General features: G+C 34.4%; 2 protein-coding genes across 3 annotated transcripts; one reads left to right on the top strand and one right to left on the bottom strand.

Annotated features, from left to right (window-relative positions):
* The first annotated feature begins 1,393 nt into the window (after positions 1–1,393).
* LOC7462609 (zeaxanthin epoxidase, chloroplastic) lies at positions 1,394–8,372 on the top strand. 2 transcript variants are annotated; one of them, XM_052454590.1, is made up of 17 exons: positions 1,394–2,089; positions 2,924–3,086; positions 3,280–3,354; positions 3,563–3,663; positions 3,823–3,938; positions 4,639–4,850; positions 5,199–5,290; positions 5,994–6,108; positions 6,201–6,304; positions 6,801–6,846; positions 6,965–7,029; positions 7,119–7,205; positions 7,323–7,377; positions 7,541–7,629; positions 7,719–7,806; positions 7,996–8,021; positions 8,090–8,372. In XM_052454590.1, the coding sequence occupies exons 1-17, from the start codon at positions 1,593–1,595 to the stop codon at positions 8,175–8,177; spliced, it is 2,019 nt and encodes a 672-aa protein (XP_052310550.1). In that variant the 5' UTR covers positions 1,394–1,592; the 3' UTR covers positions 8,178–8,372. The 2 variants fall into 2 exon arrangements, with proteins under 2 accessions (XP_052310550.1, XP_024461484.1); XM_024605716.2 differs by having other exon boundaries at positions 1,396–2,089; positions 7,996–8,372.
* Positions 8,373–14,005: 5,633 nt separating this feature from the next.
* LOC7483113 (uncharacterized) lies at positions 14,006–15,631 on the bottom strand. The gene has a single exon (XM_002310688.4). The coding sequence runs from the start codon at positions 15,345–15,347 to the stop codon at positions 14,148–14,150; it is 1,200 nt and encodes a 399-aa protein (XP_002310724.1). The 5' UTR covers positions 15,348–15,631; the 3' UTR covers positions 14,006–14,147.
* Between the last annotated feature and the right edge of the window lie 4,541 nt (positions 15,632–20,172).

Here is a 20,172-nt window from a genome sequence, read left to right as displayed (position 1 = left end):
TTTGATAGTGTCATTAAACTTGATCAGAAGAAGCATTCTTGAAACCCCTTAACTCAACTCTTTGCCTAAATTAAGTTTTCAATTAAACTACGTGGACGCTGTCCCGAATTAAATCGATCGATTTCATGGGTCCAAATACAATCTTGATTATTAGTTAAAATATGACTTAACTTTTAAAAAATAAATTTAATGGTAACTTAAAAAAAAAAATTGAGACAATGATAAATTAAATCGATCTCGGTCCCCCTGCGACTGGGTCATGGACTCTATTGAGTTTAATAACTTTTTTCATATAAACTTTTTTTATTTAATTATATGATAAAAATAGATGCTTATAAAAGTGAACTCCAACCTAAAAACATATATTTATTTTAAATAGTGATAACCATATAGAAAAGCAAACAAAAATAAAGCATGCAATCTATTTCTCAATCAATTCAATATTTAAGGACGAAATTAAAAATAATAATAATTAAAGGACAAAGAAACATATATAGTCTGTATGTAAACTAGTCAAATCTGTGAATTGGATAACCCAGGCTAGCACGTCAAACCTATGAACCGGGTTATGGACTCCACTAGGATTATATTTTATTTTTCCTAAACCATTTTTTGTTTAATTATATGATAATAAAAATAGACAATCGCAAAATCAAACATCAATCTTAATACCGAGACTTTTTTTTAAACCGTGATAACCTTATAGAAAACAAAATGAAACCAATTATGAAATTAAATTTTCAATTAACTCAATATCTAAGGATGAAATTGAAAAATATTTTTTGAAAAAAAAGTTAAATTCATCATACCCATAAACTAAGTCAATTAGCCAAGCCTGTGAATAGATTTATGGATTTTATAAAGTTTAATAACATAATTTTTCTATTAAATTAAATTTTTTAACTATATAAAAAAAATAGATTATATAAAAAAGTTAAGTTCAATTAAAAAAAAAACAACCCACAAACCTATAATAAATCGTGGCAATCTGGGTTACTTTGTCAAACTTGCAAAGCACACTAACCTTATAGAAATATATAAAAAAAAATACAAAAATAATTTTTCAATCATTTTACTATTAAAAATAAAATTAATAAAAAAATTATTATAAAAATTTAAAAAATAAAACAAAACAAAACTGAACTGGAGAATACTATTCCACGATGCAATGAACGTGGAACGTGGTTAACAATAGTTCCCCAGCCCATTATTTTTTGTTAATAATTAATAATATATTAGTAATATTTGTTAACGAGAAACGGCCACCAGAGAGATGTCAACAATTGTCAAAGATACTATCACACGGAAATGACACGTGGCATCACAATCTGCGGGACTAGTGTTCTATATTTGTTTGCTTCAAATTCATGGATTGGCTCAAAATCTCTCAAACCCCACCAATTTTTAGCAACAAGAACAACAAAAAATCCCACTTTCCTTATCAAAGAGAAAAACTACTGGCATCAAAAGGAGCAATAGCATATAATACAATTTATATGGTAAGAGTAGTAGTGGCCATAACTCCATATACATTTTACTCTTTGTTTTGAGCTTTCCCATATCAAACACAGAACAAGAAAGGCACAGCAAAAATGGCATCCTCAACTTTGTTTGGCAACACTTTAACAGCTGTTTCTTCAAGAACCCACTTTCCAACCCCAATCTTTAACAACAACTCACTAGAATTGTTGTCTTCCGCACACTCTAACTACAACTTCAAAACCAAGACAAGTACTAGTGCTAAGAAATTGAAAGTGAAAGCTGTAGTGACTGAGACACCTGCTGGGAGTAAATCAGAAGGGAAACAATCGGAGCAAAGAAAGTTAAAGGTTCTGGTTGCTGGAGGTGGGATTGGAGGGCTGGTTTTTGCATTGGCAGCAAAAAAGAAAGGGTTTGATGTGATGGTTTTTGAGAAGGATTTGAGTGCAGTAAGAGGAGAAGGACAATATAGAGGTCCAATTCAGGTACAGAGCAATGCATTAGCTGCTTTGGAAGCTATTGATTTAGATGTTGCTGAGGAGGTTATGAGAGCTGGGTGTATCACTGGTGATAGGATTAATGGACTTGTTGATGGGGTCTCTGGTACTTGGTATGTTGTTTCCATCTTTAATCCTACATATATGCCCTCGTTTTGTTTTTCCGTTACTTGGTATTTATTTTGATTTAAGTCTATAGCTCTGTGGTTGGCCTCTCAAGTTTATGGTAATTTCGGTTATTTTTGAAGAATTGAAGCTTTGTAGTTGTGGTTCGCTGTATCGATGGTGATGAATTTGAAGAATCTGTTGGTTTGTTTTTCTTGCTGCTGAAGTTGTTTTGTAATTGTAGTTGAAGTTTATGAGTATGGTGATTAGCAAGTTGTGCTGGTTCTGATTACTTAAAAAAAGTGAAACTGATATATGAAGCTGAAGTTTGCATCTTTTTCTCACAATAAACTTGTATGAGGCTGTAAGTAATTTGTAAAGGTTGAAAGCGATGATTTTCACACTGACAATTCCCAAAACAGTGAAAGTGAACAAATTCCAGGCTTACTGATATGTAAAGTATTGAAATTCGGTTGGATATATCCCAACCTTGTTCTTTTTGCTTCTTCTTTTTTCCTTCTAATCAATCAGAATCAGATAGTGGCTTACAAAACTTCTGAAACTGAAACTTTTTCTGTTTTTGGGCTTGTTCGTGAAATTTTCTAACAAAACTTGTGGTTTGGCCTCAACAGACCTGGAAACTTCTAATGAAAAATATAATTGTGTTCGAAGCAGCAGAAAGGATGATTGGTAGACCTGGATCACTTGCTAGTTTATACTATCAAAGAAAAGTCTTGTACTATCAACAAAAATTACATGTGTTTCAGAACTTTGTTGTTTTGATTGGCCTATCAGATGTAAGTGTTAGCCCCCAATGACATTGAATGATAAATGGTTATCAGGTATGTCAAGTTTGATACCTTCACTCCTGCAGCAGAACGAGGGCTTCCGGTCACAAGAGTTATTAGCCGAATGACTTTGCAACAAATCCTAGCTCGTTCAGTTGGAGATGATATGATTCTTAATGATAGTAATGTTGTTAGTTTTCAGGATGATGGGGATAAGGTAATATGAACTGCTGATTTGTTGAAGATTGTCCTTTTGTCAACTCCTTCCTTCATTGAGAGTTCTTTCTAGGTTTTCATTTCTTGCTCAATGGGATATTCATTTGACTTACTGGTTTGTCAATTAAAAGCATATTGTCCACATCTTGAATTTTCACATTTATTAATTTGTTCTTTGAAATTTACAAGTGTAGGTCACTGTGGTTCTCGAGAATGGGCAACAATACGAAGGCGATCTCCTAGTTGGTGCTGATGGAATATGGTCAAAGGTATTGCTATGTCAAGTTCTTTCTTTGTCCCTTTGAGAGCAAATTTTATCAAAATAAAAACTATCTTTTGAATGATCTCAACAAATGCTATCAGTCAATCGCCACAATAGAGTGTGCATATAAAGTTCTGTTACAAGTACAATTTATATTGTTCTGGAGTTAAGAACTATAGTGTGATTGAAATTCCTTATGTTTGTCTCCTGCACAGGTGAGGAAGAACTTATTCGGGCCCAAGGAACCAGTGTACTCAGGCTATACATGTTATACCGGTATAGCAGATTTTGTGCCTGTTGATATTGAGACTGTTGGGTATGTTTGATTTCATTGAATACCAACTTTCCACCTTAATAGGTGCTTTTTTTCTGCACAGGATACCTTGTTCAAATTCAATAGAATGTACAATTTTAATTAGTTGAATTGAATTTCATCTAGATGCTAACTTTGATTTTTTAATTTTTTTTATTGAAGGTATCGTGTATTTTTGGGTCACAAACAATACTTCGTTTCTTCAGACGTGGGTGCTGGAAAGATGCAGTGGTATGCATTTCACAAGGAACCACCTGGTGGCATGGATGCCCCCCATGGTAGATACTTTTTAGAAGCTCTAGATCCATTATAAGCATGCTCTGAATAGGATATTTTGTTGAAGTATTTATACAGTTGAAACATTCTTTTAGTGTTTCATAGAAATAAGTTTACTTCATGCAACATATTTGTGATCTTGGCTTGACAACATGATCATTCAAAGTCATCTAAACTCCTTTTTAAGATACAAAAGACAATTGCATCTGACAAGGTCTAAGCTTTCAACTGAGAAGTCATAAACCGAAAGCAATAAGGTTAAAATATGCTTGTGATACTATAGCAGTTTATGTTGTAAGAAAGGATGTTTGTGGAATGTAATCTGTCATGAAGTTCTTACTGCTTGGTAAATTTACAACAGGAGGTTCCTCCTTTTATAAAATATGGCTTTTGAGAAATAAATAGTATTTTCGTTCTATGTTACTGAAGTTATGTTTCAAGTATTTGTGGTTTTATTGGTCAATGTGGTGGAGTGGAGTGACACTGCTGAGTTTTAAATGAACTATGAACGATTCTTAATGTTCATTTGGATTCTGAATCCTCTAACAAAGTGCACTTTAAAGTAAGATTAAGCCATAAATCCATGATAATATTGAAGAATCCATCTCATGAGTAAAAGGATTAAAATGGTGATGAAGCACTTTTTTTATCATTTTCTAATGTCAGTTTCTAATGTTATCTTTCCTATTCATATTTCTGCAGGTAAAAAGGATAGGCTCTTGAAAATATTTGAGGGTTGGTGTGATAATGTGATAGATTTGCTACTGACCACAGATGAAGATTCCATTCTTCGACGTGACATTTATGACAGGGAACCCATTATTACATGGGGAAAGGGCCGCGTGACCTTGCTTGGGGATTCTGTCCATGCCATGCAACCGAATATGGGTCAAGGGGGATGCATGGCCATTGAGGTATACCTTCCTCTTTGTGAATCTGGACCGATGCTTTATTGGTAGTTTTTACCTTCAAATGTATAAACGTTTCCAAGGATTGTATCACATAATTAACATTGGCCTCTTGTGTAATTCTCTTATGCTTCTTGAACTTTTGAATGTCTCCTTCACTGAAAAAAATATATTTATGTACATCCTCTTAACATCAATTTTTACTTTTATTACATAAAATAAATGAGCAGTATCATGTTTCTTATCGGATATTATTGTCTTCAAAAGTTCTTAAGGAGAGAGACTAAGCAAAAATTGAGTTGAATGAACAATTTCAAAAATACACCTAAATGAACTACGTATTTCAATGTGCAGGATAGCTACCAACTCGCATCGGAACTTGAGAGAGCATGGAAACAAAGCATTGAATCAGGAACCCCTGTTGATGTTCTTTCGTCACTAAGGAGGTAACATGTTAGATATTTTATAAATGATCTGAAAATGCATAAAATTTTGAGGCTGGTATAGTGTCCGGACATGAGACTCGAAAATAAAATGGAAATCATTCACGTGGACAATTGGAAGGCATCTCACAATTTTGAGTTCAAAGCTTTCTTGAGTAGCCTTCAGTTTAGCTCCCTTTAAGTAGTGACCACAGAACATTCCACTTAAAGAATAAGCATGTGGAGTGTAATGTGTACCTGTGCTTGCAATTGATAAGCATTGTTGCTAAGTCATCTCACCAGAACTCAGGCTTTATCTAAGGAACAATTAGCCGGTCCTTGAAATGCATTCATCTTGAAGTAATCAGTCAATGTTATCTGGATGTTTGTCTTCAGGAAACTTCTATTCTGCTGAAAGTGTCTCCTCTATAGAAGTATGTAAAGCTTTCTGTGAACAGATTATGATGTATCATGGGTAATGGACAAAAACTGTGTTTATAAACTATTTGCCTTGCCATTCTCTCTCTTTTTCTTGGAGTATGTGGTCGCCACTCACTGTGGAAGATCCTCTAATTTGGATGGTTTGCAGGATGTTGCATGCTATTTAGTACATTAGAATTAAGGATACTGGTTAGCAAGGACTGACCTGGTGTTTTTTACATATAAAATGATGGATGTTTATAACCACTAACTTTTCTAATTGATTCATACTTCCTTCTTTCCACAGCTATGAGAATTCTAGAAGACTTCGAGTTGCTATTATCCATGGAATGGCAAGAATGGCAGCAATTATGGCTTCAACATACAAGGCGTATCTGGGTGTAGGACTTGGTCCACTGTCGGTCAGTGTCTTTGATGATTGCATGTTAAGAAACTAAGATAGCAGTCAGAATTATTCGTCCATAACTGATATGCCCTTTTACCCTGTTTTCAGTTCTTGACAAATTTTCGGATACCTCACCCAGGAAGAGTCGGAGGCAGGTTTTTTATTGACATAGCAATGCCTGTAATGCTTGATTGGGTATTGGGCGGAAATAGGTTGGAACTTGGAAACCCAATTTTTTCTGCGTAGTTGATTTTTTTCTTGGATATTTACTATACATTTGTTACAGAAAATTTTCATCTGATTAAAACCATGATAACTCGTGTTCAAGTTATTTTCTTCTGAATGTAGAAGCTTATGGCATATTAGATGTAACATGTCACAGGTTTCTCTCCTGTAATTTGGGTTTTCTCGATGAGAGCTTTAGCATGTTCTTTTACTCTCTTTAGGACTGAAAATCTGAAGCTTTTATGTGATGAACAATTTAGAACTATGAGCTAATGGATAGTTCAGGATTCTAGAAAATATATTTAAGCATTGGAAATGAGAGGGTTTCTAGGTGTTATAATAAGTTCATATGATTATTCACATAAGGGTGGTTGGGATTGAGAAATAAACCAAGAATTTCTATAATCATAAGCTTCACATTTATCGTACCCTCTGTCCTGTTAATCTTTTTAACCCAACTGGAAAACTTATTTTCTTCTGCAGTTCAAAACTTGAAGGGAGGTCTCTGAGTTGCCGACTCTCAGACAAAGTATGTTGCCTTAATGACATTAATGTTATTTTCAAGGGTAGCTTATTTTATCTTATTCTTGAAATTAGAAGATTTTGATATGCGATGGAATCTAATATGTGATTGATCATATTGTTAGGCCAATGACCAGTTGCGAAGATGGTTTGTAGATGATGATGCCCTAGAGCGTTCTCTTAACGGAGAGTATGTGTTATGCAGCTGGTGAATCTTTTCTTGACACATTTTGTAATGATGCAACTACTGTCTCATTATCCATCTTCCTTGTTTTGTAGGTGGTTTCTTTTACCATGTGGAAATGATGCTGTTGCTTCACAACCTATTGGTTTAAGTAGGGATGAGAACAAACCCTGTGTGGTTGGGTATGCATTTGATTTTTATTTAATCGCAATAAACCAATTTCAACTCGGTGGATGACTTTATCATCACTCCACAACCATCCAGCATGACACATCTTGTGGTGTGTTTTGTAATTACAGGAGTGTCTCACAAGAGGATTTTCCGGGAATGTCCATAGTGATACCTGCACCGCAGGTAATACAGGCCTGATATGCCTACCGAGTTTTTGTGTTGCCCTTAGAAACTTGATTCCTATAATGATGATATGAAAAGTAAAAGTGTAATAGTAAGGTTTCTTTTTCATTAGAGTTTAAACAAAAATGCTCCTTTGTTGTTTTTTTTTTCTTTTTAATGTCAGGTTTCAAAAACACATGCTCGTATAACTTGTAAAGATGGGGCATTTTACTTGATTGATTTGCGCAGTGAGCATGGTTCCTTTATCACAGAGTAAGTTGTGGAAATCAAGATACATCTTCCTGTATTTCATATTTTATGATGGAGTTCTTCTCTAAGATTGAACTCTTATACATGTGCAGTATTGAGGGGAGACGGTATAGGGCACCTCCAAATTTTCCTACCCGATTCCATCCATCAGACATGATTGAGTTTGGTTCAGATAAGAAGGTGACAAACAATCTCTTCCCCGTTGATAGCTTTTCTTTTAAATTAAATTAAATCCATATTCTAAATGCAATCTAGTAACCAATATGTGCTGGTCTAACTTTCATTGTATCTTTACTAGCATGTCTCGTACGATAGTGTGTGTTTCCAAATAAATTTCATGAGAAAAACGTTGTGAGCTTCCATGTTCAGGTAATATTTCGAGTAAAGGTGATGAGGTCTCCTCCAAAGATTTCAGAGAAGAAGGATGAGGGTCAAGTTCTTCAGTCAGTATAAAACTCTGGAGGTCATTGAATTTTACTTGCACAGTAATTTATACAGCAATTATTCGGTGCAGTGAGCAATGTCATTCTGCTGCCATTTTTACACTCTAGGATTGGAAGTACAGAGCCTTGTATAAGATTTGGGAAATTCATACATTGTTCTAGTATGAACTGGAATTATTCTCAAAAAAAAAAAAAAAAAAGAGATGCCAGTAAGATTATCAATGTAAATCCTCCATGAGTTTAAAGAATGATCAACGTAAGATTATTGGCAAAGATAGAAGGCAAATTATTATTTTTTTCCCATTCGAGCGTCCACCTAATTATGGTCCGTAAAATATACGCAGGAGATTCACTAGCTGCCTTGTGGCCATGGACACCAGGTTGATCTACCTCTCTCTCGATGTATTAATATGTTTCAACTGGCTATGCCGGGTACTGTATCCGAATAATTCTTCCTGTTAACAAGATAATTGGGAAATCAATCAGTAAAGAGATGAGCATAACTCCCCTTTCAAACATGTGGATAAGCTTACCATGGATTAGTGTTCTTGTGATAAGCATAAAAAACAATTGAAGAACAGGAAATGAATCAGAGCGCAAGCAATAAAGAAAGCATAAAGAGTTTAAAAAAAAATGCAATGGAAATAAACTGCATGTGTAGCCAGAGAAATACAGTGAGAACAAGATGCTTGAGCATCAAGTTAACCATCTCATGTTTTGATTCCACCATGAAAGCATTTCTCAGAGAAACGAAGCTTCATAAATCTGCAGCTGCAGGTCAAGGTTTTGGTTCATAGCAACTTTTGTGCAGCCCATTTGCAGATAAGTTTTCACACAGCCCATAAATCAAAACAGCAATTATTGAGCTTCTGCTTTGAGAGGTGCAAATTGCGGTTCACACATGGAACCATTGACAAAAGCTCACCTGCCCTGGCCTTCAATAACGTACCAAAACGAGACTAACCTAATACCAGCCACTGTGGCGCTATAGTCCAAGGAACCCTCCTCTTCATGTCAACGAGTTGTCACCATCCTAAATTTTCATGGCGATCTTCTAACTTGAGATCTTGTATCACACAACCCTCCAATTACCCATCACTTTAAAAGCCCACACCAAGTGCGACTGTCTCCCTGTGGATGACAAAAGCAACAATGCATTGCCAATCTGAGCGCCTCTTCCAAGGACAAGATAGGCCACCACCACCCCCCTCCTCACGAGACAAAACTAAGACAACGTTTTGATTAATCTCTATCACCTCAAATCATCATGTACAAATTTATTACATATACTGTAGATTGCTACATATATTCAAGCTTGATCCATGGCTGCATTTTAATCTTATATATGTGTGTCGATTTTAGGTATGACTTAGATCAAACAAAGTGGACCCAGTATGTTTGTCTTTGGATATACAGACATGACTACTAGTGAAGACCTAAGCCCATGCTCTCATTAAAAACCCAAGAAGGAAGATCCATATAACATCATTCACAAACCATCTGTTAGGGTTTCTGTACATATGATGTTTGCAATTGCATGTGCTAGAACTAGAAGGAATAGTATTAAAGGTTTGACGAAGAAGAGGTGGCACGTGATGGATGTAAACAGACGGTGGAGATTGCACGTGATAGGATTGAAGTCAGGTTTCATGTGGTGGTGGTGGTGGCAGGTGCAGGCTCAGTGACCGTTTGGGGTGCATTAATTGCTTTCTTGCTATGGCCATTTCTTATACTAGTGATTTTGTCAGGTTCGGATCGAATTATTGGTGCTCAAAAATGGAATTCCTCATGTGGGCCTCAAGGAAAGAATCTGTGAAGAGGAGAAGGTGGTGGTGGCATTCAAGCTGCTCAGCCGGATCGACTTCACTATCTAATCATGAAAACATAAATCAGCATTTTTTTAACATTGTTTCAACATTCAAACAAGCCTTCCAAGAATTATTGCCTCATGTATCGCTCTTAAAATTTTGCTTTCCGGTAAAATCGACCCAAACCATGTGCGGGAATAAGAAATATATAGTTGGTAATATATTAAAATAATATTTTTGATAATAATACTTTAAAATAATATAAAAATATCAACCTTCATTCAGGTCGCACTCTTAAAACAAGACCTTTATAAGGGTGTATTTGGGAATGCGGTGCAAATCACGTTTCTTTAATTTTTGAAATTTTTTTTGAAATAATTTTTTTATGTTTTTAATTCGTTTTGATATGTTAATGTCAAAAAAAAATTTAAAAAAATAAAAAAATTTTATTTTAATACATTTCTAAGCAAAAAACACTTTGAACCGCCACCGCCGCCACAATCCAAAACACATCAATAATGACATAGCAAATTGTTGTTGTTATTTCATGGATAAGATTGGTAGTTTGATACCCATCTGTGTCTTTTGCATGTCCAATTCCTCAAGCAAATCATTTGTGTCGAGGCTTCACAATATTTTATAGCAATCAAACTAATTAAGCTTAATAGTGTCGGACCAAAGCTTGTCTTTACCATATTTCCTCATCAATGATCATGTTTTGGTAGTGCCAACAACGTATCTTCAAGATCATCAAATGGCAATAAGTACAAAACGGGTAGAGATTTGGATCATGAAACGGCGTGTGCAAAATCATGGAGGACATTCCAAAAAAACAATTTTAGGGTTTGGAAGTTGAAGCACAAGACAAGATAGTCCTCCACTAACCTTGGATGCTACATAACACAACCATGAAGCCACATTTGTAGTAGAAAATATGCCCAAAGATCTTGGATTGTTATTAGCTTTGAATTGTCAAAGTTAGCAAACCATATTATTAGTAGAGAAAAGGCTAGTAGAAAATATGCCATAAATTCACTCAACAAAAACAGACTTTAGCTCAATGATTCGTTCACTATTTCCCCCAAAAGGCAAACCATTAATTTAACACAACGAAAACCTAACATGAAAGTTAGAAATCCACAGTAGAAGAAGAACTAATGTGGCCCATCTTAATTATAATAGGATTACCTAGCAATTATAATAGGTTCTTTATGAAATAAATGGCATCCAATTCACCCGGCAATGAGTATTCTGAAATAGGATAGTAATTATATTTTAAAGTATTTTTTATTTAAAAATATATTAAAATAATATTTTTTTAATTTTTAAAATTTATTCTTATATCAATAAATCAAATCTATTCAAACTTTACTTCGAGAGGATGATTTATGAGCAAAATATTTCCTAATCTCTACCTGATATCAAATCAATCTCTGTGCTCCTCATCATCACATTTAAAAGAAGAAAGAACTTGTTTTTTTTAATTTTTATTTGATGGTAAGAATATTTTTGAAAACACACATTATTAATACATTTAAAGAAATATAATAGGTTTTTATATTAAAAAGGGAGGGGGGAGACAAATTTCATTCACCGTCAAATAATCATGTTAATGTGTTCCGGCACCGATATCATTATCTGGCATGCCCTTCCCAAAAACAACAAAAGAAAAGGCAAGGCAAGGCAAGGCACGGGGGTGTGAAAACTGCGAAGGACTCCACCGTTAGTCCACCTTTGCTCCCTTCTTCTCCCATCTCATCAACTGTACGGCCTTCTTGGGACCCCACACATCACGCGGCCCCCACCTTATGTTTACTTTTCTTGCTGCCGCTACCTTCCAAACTAGGCTACCCAGTTCCCCCAAGATTACTTCTTACTTACACTTATTTGCCAAAGTCTCACATCTCAAATTCAGCTGTCCAAATCCAATTTCCCACTCAAAAATTTAATTTAAAACAAAAAAATAAAAAAATTGTATTTTTTAAAAATATATTTTTAAGAGACAAAACCTGGTGTCAAAAGATGAGCGGTGAAAAGTTTCCCCGTGTCAGGTTTCCCACTGGAAACCAGTATCTTTCTTTATCACAAATTCCGAGAAAAAACAAAAAGAAAATACAATAATATAATATTTCAAAACTCAAGATTTTGCCTCGATTCTCAAAAGAGGTGAGATTACTTACTCTCGCTCGCCACTCGCGTAAACACCTTTGCCAGTGTTATCAAAATCACCCAAGATTCTTGTGTCCTTCTCTTGCCTTTTTCAATCTCGTTTCTTTCTTTCCCCGTAAATTCTTAGCCTGAAAAAAGATAAATATGAAAAAGCAAGAGGTGCCCGTATTCATCCATCCACAGGGACAGGAACAGGAACAAAACGACACTTTTGAGGGGCTAAACGACGCCGGGTTCTGATACCTGGGCTCGCCTTGAAAATGACCTAAAATGCCAAACATTTTCCATTGGAGACCGTCCTGAAATTACTCCACACCTTCCAAGCATATACTTGCCTCTTTCTACTCAATAAGATGCACACGTGCACATGAGGCCCGTTTAGAGAGCTGAGCCTATGGAGCTCCATTGATTAATTCCAAGATGACACTTCATTTTAACAAGGAATTAAAATTGATTAAACTCTCAAATGTATTAAAATATAAGTGTTTCATTAAAATCATAAAAAAAAACATTTCTTAGCAGGCCGTACATTAGAGTAATTAACTAGAAAACTAAAAGGCGTCGTGAATTTACAAATGTACAATGGATCCTCTCACGTGTTAATGTGGATGGATTGTTTATAATTTTATTTTCTTTTTATTTTTTTTTAATTTAACCTTTATTAGATAAAATTATAAGCAAATTTATTAGGATAGGATGAGATTAAAAGAGGGAGATCAAAGTAAAAAAAAAAAAAAACATGTAAGGAACTGTTGGCTTTAAAAGTCTGGAAAAAATATTTATTATAGTCCCTATACTTTATAAATTATAGATAATGGGTACATTTAATTTCTAAAATTATTTAATTAATATCATTGATTTCTTAACACGGTTTGAAAATAAATAAAGTTTAATAAATATATTCAAACAATGTTTAATGCATGGGTGTCTTAGTTAGCTTTTCCCTTGAAAACATGTCTTTAATATGTCATTAATTATTAATTATTGGTAATGCATTAAAATCATATTTAATTTTACAGGTTTGTCATGTTATTTTTTCCTCTCCAAGAATTAATATTTGTGTTTCTAATGATAAAACTAGTGACCCCCTTTATAATATTGAATAAATAATTGCGGATCATAATGTATATTTATAAATCTAAATTCTAGCAACTATATCTTATCTATTATCTATTTTAAAAGCTTTAGGTATTCATATTTTATCAATTAGCTACGAATATCCATTCATGTATTTATTATTTGAGTATTATTTGTTATTTAATATAAAATAAAAAAGTAATATATACACACACATCTCAAGCCAAGTTTGGATTGAGTCCGGGGGTGTAAAATTTATATCTTTAATAAATACTCACTTAAGAAAAAAAATGAAAAACTTGAAAGTTTGGATTTCATATTATTATTTGATTGAATAAAAAAATTATTTTAATAAATAAATCTGGTGAACACAACCAGGTAAATATCTCATCTTGCGAGATTAATATCTTGATATATATTTATTTCTTAATTTTTCTAATTATATTTTTATTTATCATTTATAATTATAAACATGTTAAAAAAACAGGTGTATATATATTTATTTTTTTTTAAATATATAACCTGCTAAAGTATCTGGTGGTATCTAAATTCACAAATGGTAATGTACGATTGCAGAATCATATGGCCAACGGATCTCTTCAGGTAGATTCGAAATGTAGATCTCAGCTCACCACATGTTATGGGAAGATGTCGTTTTAGCATTGCCAAAATTTGAATGCTAGCAAACATGTATTTACAACAAATAATATGAATTGCGATGCTAACATATAAAAAATTATTGAACATTAAACGACAGGACAGCTATCTAAGGTTTCCTTCGATTATAGAAATTTAAACTCTCTTTTCTTTTTTTCTTTTCTTTTTTTTTTTTAAAAAAAGTCCTTTATACGCTTTGTTTCATAGTACAACTCGTTTCCCATATACATACATTTTTTCAATTCTCCATTTTTTTATAATTACTATCAGAAAAAGAAAAAAGAAAAAGAAAACCCAACCCCGAGAAACCCTTGGAAAAACAATATATTTATATAATATATATATATATGATGCCACTTTTCTATCATCACCGGGAAACCGACTCAGCCAATTTCCCAATTTTCTCAACAAGTTCAGGCGACAGTTTTTTAACCGGTTTCCTCTCCTTCTCTGGTCTAAAATCAAACCCCAGGGCATCCGATACTTCCTCGGAGCTCCACCCGGCTTTACGTAGAGAGTCCGAAAACCGATCCACTTTCAAAAGCAAAGCATCCAGGACTGCTTGATTGTCTAAAATTACCATTTCACCCTCGAAAAAACCCGACGCTGATACCTCAACCATTTCCTCTATGTCGGACTCCTTCCACCCGCCTTCTCTCAAAACCGACCCGATTTTCTCTATATAATCCCCCACCCATTTCGGTATTTCGGATCTTCTCATCTCAAAAAACCGTTCCGGGGACGAAGATCCCGACGAGGACGACGCTGAATTCCTCCTCCTCCTGTCCACCGCCGCGTCACTCCAAAACTCTACCCATCTCGGTGTCCTCGACCCGTTTACCAGACCCGTATCCAAACTCTTCCGCGACAGATTGTTGGATAACCCAGTAGATTTCTCACTAACAGACTTCTGTTTTTTTATGATAATCGGGTGAGATTCGGAGCTCCGGAAGAGAGATTCACGGTCAAAGAAATCTGATAAATCCAACCCGCAACAAAAGATCCGACTTTCATCGATAAAGAAAATGGGATTACCCGCTAGGGATGGCTGACAAGGAATGTAACAATGGTTAAAAATGGGAATCAAAAGAGGGGCTCTTTTAAGTGAGTTTCTCGCGACTCGTAAGGCTTTTTCCGGGTCGGATGGTCTCGGACCCCAAGATTTCGACCACAGAGTGTTTCGGGCAATTTGGAAGCAAATAGCAGCGATTGGGAGGTCAAGGGAGGCGCGTAGGTGGAGGCGGGCACCAGCAGAGCGCCAGTCAGGGAATCCTGGGCCGACAGGGAGGCCAGCAGAGAGGACGGCGCGGAGGTCAGGAGGGAAAGCAAAGCCGAATTCAGCCTCCGATCGGGCGAATTCAGATTCAGTAAGACCAGGTTGGACTTGGATGCCAGAACTGCGCAAGTGGGTAATTACTTTATCAGCTAATGAAGAGAAAGAGAGGAGGCTGTTGCGAGGTGGGAGTGTGGTGGTTGTTGATGGGGCAGCTGCTCGAGCTGAGAGACGGCGTAAGCCGGCAATATGACCCGGGTTTAGGCCGGTCATTCTCCGGTCCACGTCTACCATTGTTGTTTAGTTTCAAAGAAAAAACAAGAAAATTGTGGACAGAGAGACAGAGAGAGTGTATAAAACAAGAAATGGGTTATCGTTTCTGGATGAAAGGCTTAAGGAGGTTTGTGTTTTCTCTTTTAATTTACCTATTAAAGGAGAAGCGGAAAGGATTGAGAATATTTTGTGTATGTGAGGCGCAAATGGAGAAAAGCGAAGGAACTCCTAGTGCTGGTAGAAGATAGAAGGCTTTTTAAGAGAGAGAAAGAGGGAGGAAGAGGGAGAGCTTTTGTTTTGTAAAGAAAGGTGGGATATTTATAGCTGTTAAAGGATGGAGCCTACCTGTTTCAGATTTTGGTTTAATCAGTTTTATCTTTTAGCTTTCCTTATTTAACCTTCAAGTTCCCTCCAATTACTACTTGCTGGTAGGATAATTAGCATCGCTGCTAATGGTAAAGAATTTTTATTTTTTTAAAAGTAAAATTTTATGAAACTGACTCTTGAAATAGTATACAAAAAAATTATTTTAATCATAAAAAAAGGGAGTTTTATTTTGATTATATATATATATATATATATATATATATATATATATATATATATATATTATTATCCAGATATTCACATTAATAATAATAATAATAAAAAAAAACAATCAGAAAGGACTGTTACGGTCCAGTCAAATGAAAAACAGGAGGGGGATAGTGTATTTATAGGCTGGACATTTACTTTTCGGCATCCAAAAATCGCTGTGCGAGATTACTTGAGAACAGAATATCTGCAAGTAGTCAAGGGTAGAAATGCAACAGAGACTCGAGAGGGGGAGAGAAGCAACGGCTCCTCAAAGTGGAAAGTGACAAAGTGTGGGTAATTGGGAGGTGATTGTGTTGGGATGCTATACGGTCACTTTTAACGGGAATTTAGCACAGGAGAGGGAGGTGATACTAAGCCAAAAAAAAGAAAAAGAAAAAAAAAAAGGAAGAGGAAGAAGAAGAAGATAGAATTGGGGTGATGGATTAAACTTTGTCTTAAATTCCCTACCTCTTTGAAAAAAATCCTGTGGTCGAATCAATTCATTTGACGATCGTACCTTTCTTCCATTCTTTTGTTTTTTTTATATATGCACACTCCTACTTCTTCTTTGATTCACTACTGTTTAACTTTCTTTCTCTGCTTTTGCTTCTGGTCTGAACTATCTGTGGCCCATGAGAAATCATGGCCTGTTGACAGCCGAGATAAAGCTAAGCACATAATCATAATGGCAACTTGTTGTATGCTAACGTTAACTGCTTTTTATTTCTCATTTGTTTAAGCAAAGATAGACCAGTTTCTGTAGGAAAGCTAATCATTGGCTATCCACACAACAAGAGTATCGACAGGTTAATATTTTGGTGCTCAACACCACTTCATAAAGATAAAAACCATGCTCGTCACTTTTCTTTTCTAGCCACCATGATCTTCTGGGGAAAAATCCATGCAAGTGTGTGATGGCCGGCTTCAGTACTGCAACTTTACTAACTCGAATAATTCTTGTGGGAACACGGCAAAACTTCAATTGATTGATTTTTCATTTACAATGAAGAAGAAAAATGATTTGTGCTTGCGATTCCATCAAAATAAAGGTTTGTGTGTGTTGAACATGCACAGGCCATGCTTGACAATCATAGCAGCATGAGGCACATGAGCGAATTAAGGGCCTTCCCTCTTTGATGAGCATGATTTGGTAATGCGGTGCGCATTCCATTATGCTGGGGGCACCGCCATTAATTGCGTTTAGGCATAATAACTCTTGGACGTTTATGGACGCACCAGCACATGCAATCCTATAACCTTTAATGATCCAACTTTCAAACACTTCCAAAATAAGGCTAAATCAATCTTCTCTAGCTACCTGTGCTGAGCTTATTACATGCACTCACGAGCCATCCGAGCTAGGGATCAAGCTTTTTCCAAAGCGGGTGTGGCTGAGAAGTTACTACTTACAGCTACACCCACCTTTTAGACCAATGAAACCCCCACTAATACAAGAGTACTTTCAGCAAATTCAGACATTATTGGGAACAATAAAATCCCACACACTTTTTGGAGAGGCGTTGCCGTACTCACGTGGCATTCACCCCCAAGTGTACAAACACCTAACTTGTTGCTTATAATCCATCAACTCATGTCCTAGCAAGCGACGGATTAGGACAGTCAATTAATAAGATATCATCAAAAATACACAAACAGACATGGCCCAATGGGTGTTATAATTAACCTAATAACCTCAATTTGTTTAATTGTTATATGATTAAGAAGAATTGTTTTATTATGTATATATAGCTTCAAATCCAACAAACATAAAACAATAAATAAATAAATAAATAAATAATCAGGAGAAGATTGTTTAGCTTATGCGAAAACTAGTCTAAAAAAATATTTTTTTTTTTTAATGTGATGCTGTTAAAAAGAAAAAAAAAGGGGAAGAGGATAAGTTAGCCTCTTTGTGTAAATGTTGAGGAGTTGAACAAGTCATAGCTAGGCAGAAAAGGACTTCGAAGGAATCAAAAGAAAAGGAGGTGGGAATTACTATTTGGAGGTGTGGGAAGGAACCCATCATAGGTGGGAACGAAAAAGCAGGCAACAGCCGGCAGTTAGATCACAACGTCTCTCTCTCTCTCTCTCTCTCTATATATATATATATATATATTTTGACAACGGATTCTTATGTTCGGCGTCTGCTGGCAATGCCTCGTAACCGTTGCCAACCAAGCTATGAGTCTGCCTGTAATTGCTCCTTTTTGTCATAACAAGTCTTGTACTTCCTCCTTAATCTGTTAATTGCTCAAAACAAATAATCTGTCTTCTTCCATGGATTTACTTAAAGCTAGATGGTATAATACATTGAAGTAACTCTCTGTGTGTCTATATATATAACCAATTGTGGGATCAAGATAATTGATTTCATAATACGAGAAATACATCCAATTGTGTTTAATAATTTATTTTTCTTAGAATTAATTTTTTATTTAATCAAATAATAATAAAAATAGATATGCACATGAAAGTGATCGAGTAAGATCCAAGAAAACAATATCATAAAAGGTTACACAAAAAAAACACCTACTAATATTAAAAAAAATATATTATTATAATCAAGTGAAAACTAAATGATATTTAACCAAATGCTAAATTGGGTGTTGATCTAGAAAACCAATTGTTTCTTGAAATCAATTTTTTTTATTTAATAAAGTAATAATAAAAAAACATGAGATGAAAGTGATTCAATAAAATTAAATAAAAAAATTAATTAGGGTTGCACATAAACTAAGTAAAAATTAAATGATAATCTAAAAAAATCATAAAAGTTTACTTAGTTTATTTATTTTAAATAATCTCAATTAAAAAAAATATCCACTAGGTTAGACATCCCACATATACACTTAATTAATCTATTTTAATTAATTTATATTTAAATAAAAAAATAAAAGCTAAAAAAAGGGTGAGGCATCTAAGCTTAGGTGGCCCAGCACGGATGGCCTATTTAACAGAGAAGGTTAGGCTTGCGCGTTTGACATTTTATCTTTTCCCCCCTTTAGAGGCGGATGACATGTCGTGGCTGACAAATTAGGGGGCTTTTTATTTTTTATAAAAATCCATTTACACCTAAATATACCTAATAAACATGCTTTGAACATTAAAAAAAAATCAATTTATCAAATCAAGAAACCTAAAAGCACAAAATCAAACTAATATATATATATATATATATCGACCTGATCTAGTTTTTCAGGCAAGATGAAGGCTCAAAAAATCAATGGGACCTTCTAATTGAATGGAACTTGTTAACACTAAGATCAACTTTTTTTATTGTTGAAGACCAAACGATAACTTCATTTCTTTTTGATCGTGATTCAATGACTTTCTCTCTTTTCACTCACATCTAGAGATTGAGAAATAAATAAAATTAATTTCTAAATCAAAACTAAAATTTCAAAAACTATAAGGACTAAAAAGGAGAAAAATAAAAATAAATGGACTAAAAAATACCTTTTTTATGTGAATTTGAGATTGGTTAGAGATTTTTCTTTGTTTTATACTTTCATCATATTTTGTTGAAAAAATTATTTTCTTAACAATTGCTTACAAATTAATTAGTCATTACTTTGGTAATAGAAGGCTGCAATTGAAAAAAAAATAATGATTAAATTAGAAAAAAAATAAAACAATTACGGTACTTTGAATTGTTATAGTGTTTTACCTAGCTGTTATATAATATTTCATAATACTAACGAAAATTTAATCCTTGTTTAAGAAGCAAATTTTATTTATTTTGAGTTTTAAAGCAATTTGTTATTTTAAGTAAGATAATAATCAATTGGATTCTTTTTCACTATAAAAATATTAATGTTTTCGTTCTTTTACATTTTTGAACATTAGGTCTTTAGAAAAAAGTTGATTTAGATAGCAAAGAAAGATATTCAATGTTGTACAAGTGTGTTTGGGAGTGTGATTGTGATTGTTTTTCAAAGTGTATTATTTTAATAAATAAAAAATATTGAAATCTCAAACACGAACAACTGACTCTGAAAATTAACGGCTATTTTGTGAGACTAATCACGTGATCGAAACACTAATTAATGTTCTTGGAAACAATAATTAAGAAATTTAATTTCACTGAGAATTTCAGAAGAGAACCTTATATTTATAGTTCGTTTTGACTTGGAAGAAGCCCAGACATGTGCGGTTTGCCTTGGTTTTCGTTCTCTGATCAGGGAAAAATGATAGTTTGAGTTAGATTCTTAATCATTAGGTCGGAAAAGATGGGATTGGTCAACTGTTCACTTTTTTATAAATATTTTTA

The sequence above is a fragment of the Populus trichocarpa genome, chromosome 7 (assembly GCF_000002775.5).
Source record: "Populus trichocarpa isolate Nisqually-1 chromosome 7, P.trichocarpa_v4.1, whole genome shotgun sequence".
NCBI lineage: Eukaryota > Viridiplantae > Streptophyta > Magnoliopsida > Malpighiales > Salicaceae > Populus > Populus trichocarpa.
The sequence above is the reverse complement of the archived record's forward strand: the minus strand, read 5'-3'. Positions and strand labels throughout refer to the sequence as shown.